Source organism: Apium graveolens, chromosome 8, assembly GCF_009905375.1.
Source record: "Apium graveolens cultivar Ventura chromosome 8, ASM990537v1, whole genome shotgun sequence".
In the NCBI taxonomy this organism is placed as follows: Eukaryota; Viridiplantae; Streptophyta; class Magnoliopsida; order Apiales; family Apiaceae; genus Apium; species Apium graveolens.
Window position 1 is genome coordinate 22,000,358 of NC_133654.1, and position 11,309 is coordinate 22,011,666.

General features: G+C 35.2%; 1 protein-coding gene across 2 annotated transcripts; it reads left to right on the forward strand.

Annotated features, from left to right (window-relative positions):
- The first annotated feature begins 4,497 nt into the window (after positions 1–4,497).
- LOC141677270 (putative methyltransferase PMT11) lies at positions 4,498–10,930 on the forward strand. 2 transcript variants are annotated; one of them, XM_074483117.1, is made up of 9 exons: positions 4,498–5,267; positions 5,474–5,623; positions 5,720–5,990; positions 6,411–6,521; positions 7,367–7,526; positions 8,853–9,110; positions 9,272–9,394; positions 10,073–10,150; positions 10,243–10,318. In XM_074483117.1, the coding sequence occupies exons 1-9, from the start codon at positions 4,620–4,622 to the stop codon at positions 10,301–10,303; spliced, it is 1,860 nt and encodes a 619-aa protein (XP_074339218.1). In that variant the 5' UTR covers positions 4,498–4,619; the 3' UTR covers positions 10,304–10,318. The 2 variants fall into 2 exon arrangements, with proteins under 2 accessions (XP_074339218.1, XP_074339217.1); XM_074483116.1 differs by lacking the exon at positions 10,243–10,318 and adding an exon at positions 10,384–10,930 and having other exon boundaries at positions 4,500–5,267.
- The last annotated feature ends 379 nt before the right edge of the window (positions 10,931–11,309 follow it).

An 11,309-nucleotide genomic window follows, 5' to 3' on the forward strand; every position in this document is an offset into this window, starting at 1 on the left:
GCTAACTGCATCAGCCCAAAACATCTTTGGCAACCATGCATGTAATCTCATACTCTTGGCCCTCTCATTCAAGGTTCTTTTCATGCGCTCTGCAACACCATTCTGTTGTGGTGTCTCTAGAATAGTTTTAAGCATTCTAATCCCAAATTCCGCGCAATAACTTTTAAACTCATCACTACTGTATTCACCTCCATTATCTGACATCAAACTCTTCACTTTTAAACCGGTCTGATTTTCAACGTCAGACTTCCACTTCTTGAAAGTAGCAAACACGTCTGATTTATTCTTCAAAAAATAAACCCATACCTTTCTAGTGGAATCATCAATGAAAGTGGCATAGTAGCGAGATCCACCCAATGACGCAACTGTTGTTGGACCATATACATCTGTATGAACTAGCTCTAACTTCTTAGCTTTGGGGGTCCTCCCTGATTTTGCAAAAGTAACACGATTCTGCTTTCCAAGAACACATGGCTCACAGAATCCAACTTTCACATTCTTCAACTATGGAATCTTCCCCTTCGAAGTTAACAGCTTTATACCTTTTTCACTCATATGACCAAGCCTTTGAGGCCACAAAGTTGAAGACTCAATCTCATCAGCAACTGCATTTGCTTCATAGCTAGATTGTTCAACAATGTATAAAGTCCCTTTTTTCTCTCCACGAGCAATGACTAGATTCCCCTTTATAACCTTCCACTGTCCTTCTCCGAAAGTAACTCGATATCCTTCCTTATCTAACTGACCCACAGATAACAACATCTTCTTCAGTCCAGGAATGTACCTTACATCTTTCAACGTCCAGCTAGTTCCCAAAGAGGTTCTGAGATTAATATCTCCCATGCCCGCAATATCCAAAGTCTCATCATCAGCAAGACGAACTTTACCAAAATTTCCAACTCTGAAATTTAACATTAAATCCTTGCAAGGGGTAGCATGGAATGATGCACCAGAATTCATAACCCATGATTCAACCGAACATTCAACACAACAAATCAAAGCATCGTCATCCTCCACTTCTTCAACTACGTTAACTGAATTATCCTCTTTACTCTTTCCTTTTGGAGCCGCGGGAGCCGTGCACTGATTCCTGGAGTGACCCTTCTTCTGACAATTCCAACAAACAATATCCTTGCGATCTTTGGATTGTCCTCTCTTCAGTGACTTCGATCTGTTACGCCCCTTATTCTGCCCCTTTTCGAACTTTCTGCCCCTACTCTCAGCACTCAACAAGGAACTTGACGACTCTCCTGAGTTTATCCTACGAATATCTTCTCCAAGAATCGAATCTCCAACTCCATCAAAAATCATCTTACCGCTTTCAATTGAATTACTTATAGCAGTGACAAATACCGACCAATTGTCTGGTAATGAGAATGCCATCAACAAGGCTTGTACTTCATCATCGAATTTAATATCCACCGATGTCAATCTTGCTAGGATGGAATTAAATTCGTTCACATGATCAGCAACACAATCGCCTTCATTCAATCTAGTGGCAACTAACAGGCGAATAAAATACACCTTATTTGAAGCAGACGGCTTCTCATACATGTTTGACAAAGCCTTGATCAAACCATAAGTTGCCGTTTCCTTGACGATATTGTAAGCAACGTTCTTCGCCAAAGTCAACCTGACAACCCCCAGAGCCTGCCTGTCCAAAAGCTTCCAGTATTCATCCTTCATTGCAGTTGGTTTCTTCCCTTCCAGCGGTTCATGTAGTTTTTTCTGATACAAATAATCCTCAATTTGCATCTTCCAAAACCCATAATCTTTGCCATCAAATTTGTCGATCTTTACCTTCCCGTCTTCTGCCATCGCTCCCACTCGCCTGAAAACCTAGGCTCTGATACCAGTTGTTGAGTATACAACAACGAAAGCAAAACCCAAAGCGAATAAATAAGAACAAGAAAATAAACGACAATCACACAAGACAAAGATTTACGTGGTTCGGAAATTCCTACTCCACAAGCCGCACTAATTTTGTATTGATCTCTCACAATTTATTGTGTTATGATTTTAAAATTACATGAGTATTTATAAGAGAAGAAACTAGGCCTAAATCAAAATTACAGTCCAAATCTGAAAAGTAGACTAATCCATAAAGTAATCTGAATCTGAATAGTCTATTTTCATGGGCTTAATTAATAGACTCCACAAAACCCAACAACTACCAACTATAATAATTATTATATGCACAACTATAAGCATATTCTTCATGAACATTCCTATCAAACATTATAATTCCTAAAATACGATCAGTAAATCCAGAACTAAATAAACCAACACTACCTTTGCGAACTTTAGCATTCCCGTGAGATATTTGCTGCAGAAACTCTTTTAGTGTCAAACATTTCTTACTCACATCTAACTTATTTGATGTTATACTTTGTTCGGGAAGCTTAGTAGAATTGATAACACAAAAACACAGTTTCATTTCCCATAAAAAAAGTATTATTACCTTTTACCATATCGGACTTCTAAGCATAGAATTATTAAAAAGCAACAACTATAATATGCAACATACAGGGTTAAACTTGACTAGCGATAATTTGATTTGGTATTTGAAATTATATCTCAGGAAGAGTATCCTGTACTTTACAGCTCAAACCACTAATTTATTTTTTGGCTACATAGGACGAGTCTACTCTTTTATCTGAACATTGATATTTATAATCTTTAGACAAGTGATATTTAACTCTTAATCACTATAATGTTTACCTTTTAAAAAAACCTCAACTAAAAAATACAAAAGCATTCAAAGCATATTATAGGATATAAATGTTAAAAAAACATGAGAAAGTATAATCGACAGTTGATATACCTGCTCAAAATAAAGAATATAAGAATATAAATGTTAACAAATCATGAGAAAGAATAATTTATAGGATTAAGAATCAATGATACCTCTTTTTCATTGTATATTGGTATGGACTTAAACCATGTAATAAACTGAACTTTCCATCTGAATATCATCTTTCATGGTTTCTCATTTGTAAAAAAATTCGGGTTTTTATCGTAACAATACGATAAAAGTGCACATACTGTTCCAATCGAATTTTGATACACATATTCAAAATAGAGAATATAAGAACATAAATATTAGTAAAACATAAGAAAGTATAATATATAGGATTAAGAATCAATTATACCTATTTTTCATTATATATTCGTATGTGAACTAAAATCATGGGATAATCTGAACTTCTCATCTGGATATCATCCTTCATGGCTTCCCATTTTTAAAACTTTTCGGGCTTTTGCCGTAACAATATGATGAAATTCTTAACAATTTTCATATATACTCTCTCCACAAATAACTTAGCAGGATTTTTATCTCATAAAATAGAGTTGAAATATCTTATTCCACTTCATCGTCTTCCTTTTTAATACCATCTTGCAAGTAAACAACGTCAAAATTAAAACTTTATCTTTTGGAACTAATATCAAACAGTTGGAGTGCACAAACACGAAATTGAAAAAAATTAACTGAATCTTGATAAGACTAAAAACATCACATGATTATGTATCAAGATGTTTTAAAAGATTAACGAAAAATATTAACAAAATTGAGATGTATCAAAATACAGTACCATAATATATAAAAAAATGATTAAACACATTCATACTTTTGAGTCATTTTAAAAATGAAAGTGGTTACCAATTGACCAAAAGCAAATATTGATAGTCTTCTCTTCTGCAAACAGAAGTAACCATTGATAATCATCTGCAAAAATACTATTCAAAATAGTATTTGTTAGAAGATGATATAATAAAACTATGTATATACATATATGTTACTGATATAATAAAGAAAAGAGAATGAAGAAGAAGAATAAAGAAGATGATGAATACTTCCCGTAAAAATGAAAAGAAGAATATAGAAGATGATGTATACAATTGTTCAGATTCATGAATATGGCCTGTAACAAATAAAGAAGAAGAAGATAATGATTATCAAGTAAAGTAGTAATGATTTTTGAATTTGAATTACTGTAAGCATGAATTGTGGATCTATAATTGATTTGGTATAATAACAAATCAATTTTAATATTATATTTGATCTTTTTAATATTGATAATTGATTTTTTTAATAATTTTAAATACCATTTAAAATATGGATAGTCCATGGGTCTATGCAAATTTGTATATGAATTAGTATGTTTAGGAATATGGGTCGACGCACTGGTCAAATTTAAAAAATATAGGTCAAAATATTTACAAAAATGTCATTCTTAGTACAAATTTTTGGGTCTTTTCACTAGTGCTCATTAAGATATAATAATAGATAATTATCCTACTAAAATATGATCACGGTTATTCTATTATTTTTTTAAAATTTATTATTATTATTATACATTTATATAAATAATTTAAAATTATAATATGACGGGATAAATAATTTTTATAAAATAGATTTTAAGCTAGTCTAGTTAAAAACAAAGAAATAAAAGCAAACAAAAGACACATGGACATAAATGGAAATTAACAAAAAAAACAGATAGACACACAATGCACACACGTATACTCTCCTACATCAGAATTTCCAGACAGATCACGCATCCGCAGGAACCAGACACACACATACAAAACACACACAGACAGATCTGGTACTAAAAATGAAACCACTCAACAACAATGGCGATTTCTTCAAATCACAAACATTCATCAAACTCTTACTCTTCTTCTTCATCTCAGTAACTTTTTTTTACCTGGGCCAACATTACTCCTCTAACAACAATCAATCTCTCATTTTTTACTCCTCTAAACAATCACCCTTCTCATTTACTGTCTCTCTTTCACCTAACTTTAACAAACACTTCAACGTATCTAGTTTACTAAACGACACCGTTTTGGAAACAGATGAGAAAAAATTGGAACCGCCGGAGAGAGGTGATCCGCCGCCGCCGCCTCCGCCGGCGGTGCAGAGGATGGGGGTGATTGATGAGAATGGAGTGATGAGTGATGATTTTGAGGTTGGTGAGGTGGGTGAGAGTGAGGTGGAGTGGGAGAGTGAGAATAGGACGGAGAGTGTGGAGGGGGAGAGTAGTAAGTTTAGGGTGAAGAAGTTCGGGGTTTGCGATATGAGTTTACGCGATTATATTCCGTGTTTGGATAATGTGGAGGTGATTAGGAAGTTGGAGAGTAGTGAGAAAGGGGAGAAGTTTGAGAGGCATTGTCCCGACAAAGATCGAGGGTTGAATTGTTTGGTTCCGTCGCCTAAAGGTTATCGGACTCCTATTCCTTGGCCTAGAAGCCGGGACGAGGTGTGAAATTTAAGATGTTATTGTAATTGTTAGTAAATGTTTTATTGATTTGTTAGTAGGTGTTGTTAATGATAGAAATGTATGTTTAAATATGATATGATATTAGGCATTTGTTATGTTTTTGTTTACAATTTTATGCTGATGGTGAAGGAACCATTAAAATTAAATATTTGTATAGATTATTTATGAGCAAAAATGCAATGTAGGTATGGTTTAGCAATGTCCCACATGCACGTTTGGCTGAAGATAAAGGTGGTCAGAATTGGATTACGGTGGACAAAGATAAGTTTAAGTTTCCGGGAGGTGGAACGCAGTTCATACATGGGGCTGATAAGTACTTGGATCAGATTTCAGAGGTTGTTTAACTTTTCGTTAAATTTTATTTATTGAATTATTATATGTGGATGTGTAGCTTCTGAGTTCGGTTACTTATCTTGCATATGTATGTATAGATGCTCCCTGATATTGCGTTTGGGCATCATACCCGGGTGGCTCTGGATGTCGGATGTGGTGTTGCCAGTTTTGGTGCTTATTTGATGTCGCGGAATGTCCTTACTATGTCTGTAGCTCCAAAAGACGTTCATGAGAACCAGATTCAATTTGCGCTTGAGCGTGGTGTACCTGCAATGGTGGCAGCTTTTGCAACACACCGATTGTTATATCCAAGTCAGGCTTTTGAGCTAATACATTGCTCGAGATGTAGAATCAATTGGACTCGTGATGGTATGATTTTTTGTCCAGCTTGTTTATATAATTTTCTAGGAACAGTTGTTGGCTATTTACTAGTGGTTACTGACAATAGTGTTAAAGTCACATGTAAGTAGAAACATCACCAAATTGGCTAAACTCCTAAAATTTAAGCAATGACGATGAAGAAATATAAGGTTTAATTGCAGTAGACCACCTTCCTTGGACTGCCAACACCAAATAAGCTTATGCTATATATTTTTTCTGTCTAGACTTACTCAAATATTTTAGTTACATTGCTTTCTTTAATTTTACAAAATGTCCAATCTATGTGCTACATCCGTTATTGGGTGATATATAGTTTTATTTAAATTGGTATGAAGAAAAGGGGTAAACAAGTTGTCTTGCATGCATCCGAGCTTACGTTAACTCTTGCTTCTTTACATTTTAATGAAGATGGCATCTTGCTACTCGAGATCAACAGAATGCTACGTGGAGGAGGATACTTTGCTTGGGCAGCACAACCTGTTTATAAGCATGAACCACTCTTAGAACAACAGTGGGAAGGTAAGTAAACTGAAAGTTATGGTGTTTTTAAAGCTTTAATGTCTTCTAGAGTTTTAGGTGTTTTTAATGAAATTAAATGCTATTTCTTTGCGTCCGACAAAAAAAATTACTATTTAGATGTTCTTGATATTTGGATCAATGAAACAAGAAACATAGAGATGATTACTTGTAGAAAGCTGGTTCATGTTCCCCATACTTAAGTTAAATCTTATCCACGTTCATTTGTAAAAAAAATAATTGTCTTGATGAACAGTGCCCATTCCCTTGGAGGCTGAAACACATATTTTAACCTAGCAGGCACATTTTTTAACATTTCTCATCAGTTTCATGAAGGGCTCACTATAGGATAACATTAAACTAAGCATTATGTTACCTAGAACTATTGCATCAGTTGATTGCAAATTTTTTGTTGCATAAAGTGGATGCTTTGATTGTTCTTTTTTTAGCCAATCCTATCCCAATCACAAGCCTTTGATCAGTGTGCCAGTCACAGAATTTACTTCGAAGAAATGTTGATGACACTTGGAGGGTGGGTGTGGGGGTGGGTGGGCAAGGGCGTTTTGTTAACATCTATGAGATGTCCTGTGTCAAGCTGGGAACATCTTCTGTTATCTTATACAATTTAAGTGGTAAGATGTGATGAATAGGAAGGGACTGAAAACTAAAGAGAAATTATATATAGTTTATCTTACTTTGTGTTTGACACATTTATACCTCCATGATTGGTTTCAATAGAGCTACACTTATTTCTGTTCAATGCAGAAGTTCATTAATTGTGGCAATAATGCAATTCACAAGTCTAACAATTTATTCACATAATCTTCATTGATTTTACCCGTTCTCAGAGATGGTTAACCTTACCACTCGTCTTTGCTGGAATCTTGTAAAGAAGGAGGGATATATTGCAATATGGCAAAAGCCTACGGACAATACTTGTTACTTGGAGCGGGAGCCGGGGACCCAACCACCATTATGTGAAACTGATGACGATCCAGACAATGTTTGGTAAGCTTGTAATATACTGTTTTATATGCTCTGCGGAAAGTGTATTGATATCCTTTTTATTTTACTCTTTTCCTTTTTGCTAAATGTTTTTTTTTCTGAAAACAATATGCATGACTGCATGCCAACTTGTATGCTGCTAGATGGAGCAAAACATGCCCCCTCTCTTAGACATCTAGATTCTAGACCGCACACTAGCAAGCATGTTCCTAATGTTTGACTGCAGTCTCCAAGGTCGTCTTGTTTGTTTCCAACCTCTTGCGTCACCAAGTAGAAATGTATTTCGAGATTCTGCAAAATCCTCCTAGTTGAAATAGGTTCTGTTTACGATATCATTTTATATGTTATCTATGTTTGTTCTATACAAGGCCAGACATATAGATAGGACTCCCTGTCTTATATGTTTGGTAAAGGGTCAACTGTCCCAGGAGACACAAGTGGAAGCCGTCCTGGTGCCTTAATTGGTCGAAAGGTCTCAGTCTACCAAACATGCCCAAATATCTATAATACAGCTTTGTGCTTCCTTATTTCTTTCTAAATAGTAGATACTGATGGCCTTCTATATTTGTCAACATCCGTGTTAGTGTCTTGCGTGCTTCTGTTTGCTTTATGTGTATACAACTTCGCATTCGGGACCTCAGTCTGCGACCTCATAAAGGGGTTTTAGAAATTATCTCTGCTTCTCCATTTCCATTATTTACATCCAAGCTGGCGCCTAATGCTTCTTTACATGATTCTCAAGTGCATCCTGCTTATTATATGTACTCGTGTGAATCCATCTAAACAATTTATAATAGTTTAACATTTAAAATTCTGGAATATGTACAGAATTCAGTCTGCTTCCTGTAGCAGGACTCATTACATGATACATCTGAGATGGCCAGTTGTCCATATATTTCCAGTAGATATCTACTATTATAATTACAACCAGCAGAATGTATGTAACATATTCATCCCCAATTATCACAATCACAAGTATTAAACATCTGTGAGGCTATAAAGCATCAAAAATCCCAAACCACTTCGTGTGTGATCTCTAGGAGCTACCTTCCCTGGAACAAGTGGCATGACTGACATAGATGCAAGGTAGAGAAAAGCATGTGTGTTGGTGGAGGTAGGATGAAAATCCAAATATGCAGAAGGATAACTTGCTTGAATGGGGATGTTACAGTGATATATTATATTTACTTTTAGTGATTTAATTTTGTGGATGTTGACACTCTGCACGGTTTTACATTAAACATTGTTTTAGTTGACTTATGAATTATGATGTGCTAACCTGTATAGGTAGACAACATCTTATACTGTTCTCTGCATGATTTGTTTTAGGTATGTGAACTTGAAGGCATGTATCACACGGCTACCTGAGACCGGTTATGGAGTTAACATTACATCTTGGCCTGCACGATTGCAGAATCCTCCTGACAGGCTTCAAAGCATACAAATTGATGCTTATATATCACGAAAAGAACTCTTTAAGGCAGAATCAAAGTATTGGAATGAAATAATAGAAAGCTATGTCCGTGCCTTGCACTGGAAGAATTTCAAGCTTAGGAATGTGCTGGACATGAAAGCTGGTTTTGGAGGGTATGATACTTACATTCACTTGCTCTCTATCATTAGTCCTAAATACACACAACACCATTTAGGATATACTCCTAAATTGTTTCCTTAATCATAGGTGTACTGGTGTTGCAGTTTTTAGAATCTGTTGTTTACTTCCCCGAATCTGTTGTTTTGCTTTTCAGATTTGCAGCAGCATTAATAGATAACAAGTTGGATTGTTGGGTAATGAATGTTGTTCCCGTTAGTGGGTCTAACACTTTGCCTGTTATTTATGATCGTGGGCTTTTAGGAGTTATGCATGACTGGTGAGAATTACTATGTCATTCTCAATTTTGTTGTCTCGTTATGTGCATACTGGATGTCATGAATCTTTCATAACAAAACTTTGGGTCACCCATCGGGTTTTATTTCTCCCTCTGTTCCAGTGGATTCTTTACGTACTTTTTCTTCATGCTTGGCACACATTTTAAGGCTACTATATTTTTTTAGAATTTTCTTTTTTCTGTATAAAAGTTTAAACATTATATTTTTATTTAAAAGAAAAAAATATTCAGAATTATTTAGGGAACCATATTTTACGGGAGCCTTAAAATGCGTGCCGATCCCCCGTCCCCCAATGTAAAAATCCAGTGGGACGGAGGGAGTACTTTTTTGGGAATGAGGGTGACAATGGATTTAGTGCAATCGTCTCTGCTTTCTATAAAATGCACTTTGTGTCACAGCATTGAATAAGTTTCTACTTCTGGGGAATTGAGAAATGGTAATCAACGTGTTAACCAATTGATTATGATAAATTGGATCTGATTTTCTAGGGGTTGTTACCTTCGTGTGGTGTGGCCATGTGAGTGCATGTGACTGTGTCTGTTAAAACCTTGCCAAACGTTTGTCCACCCTGTTACTGTTTCAAATAAATTAAATTCATGCAGTAGTATATTTATTAGGCTCTATTTCTTCAATCTAATTATATTTACAACACTTGCTAGGTGTGAACCTTTTGATACTTACCCGAGAACTTATGATCTGTTACATGCAAATGGGCTTTTCTCTGTTGAGAAAAAGAGGTAATTCCACTTTCTTACATTTTCATTATTTACCAGAATCTGATGAATGATGATCATACCACTCATTAAGCATGATTTTAACTAATGTTTAGGCAACAAAATACTCTAGACCGCGAAGTTGTTGGGCGATTACTTATTATATGTACAACTTAATCATTACTGCGATATATTTCTCTTGTTTGTTCTTGATGCATTGTCCACAAAAATTAGTTTGTTTGACTTCCTTCTATCAGATGCAATGTCTCTACCATTATGCTAGAGATGGATCGAATTTTGAGACCTGGTGGACATGTATACATCCGAGATACCCTTGCAGTAATGGATGAACTTCAAGCTGTTGGAAATGCCATAGGTTGGCATGTAACAATTCGTGAGACGTCCGAGGGTCCTCATGCAAGTTATAAGATCTTAACTTGTGATAAACGTCGGAAATAAATCAATTGAATTTGTTTAGAGACGGACAAAGCATGATGGAGCGTATATTTGACAATGCTACTACTTTGAAGGTTTGTGGAGGTAAGGAGGTTCAAGTGAAGAAGTCATAAGGTTGTGCAGAAAAAAGGAGGACAGTGTGGATAATTTATAAGCATATGATAGATTTCCCAGCGTTCAGCTAGTATCAAGCACGTTTGTATAGCATCATCCAGTTTTAAAAGACAAACGGATGCACCAGTTACCAGTAGGCTATAAAGAAACAGATAAGATATTCCAATTTACTTTTCCTGTAAAATATTTAATTTATTTTATTTTTTAATGTAATATAAACAAGATTAAACGGACTGACTGGGTTTATAACATCACAGTGAGGCAGTTGATTGAATTTTTTTTTCTTTAATTCAAAGAGAGCAGGATACATATCAGAGAGAATTCAAATGCTTACTCGTATGATACTAAAATTCAGTTATAGGTTGTCCTCAATCATGGAATTTGTCAGTATAGATAGAGATCTTAGTTGCACGTTCTTTCAATTCTTTTCTAGGGAAATTAAGAACAGATAAAAAAAATTAGGAGAAAAATTGATCGGTACTAATTACTAAACATGCTTAAACAAGTACACAAGAATAAAGATTTCGTTTTAGAAAAGTCCACAAGTGAAGTTCATGTTCTAAATATGCTTTATCAACTGGACATTGAATAAGTTTTTCAGTCTCTGTTAGCT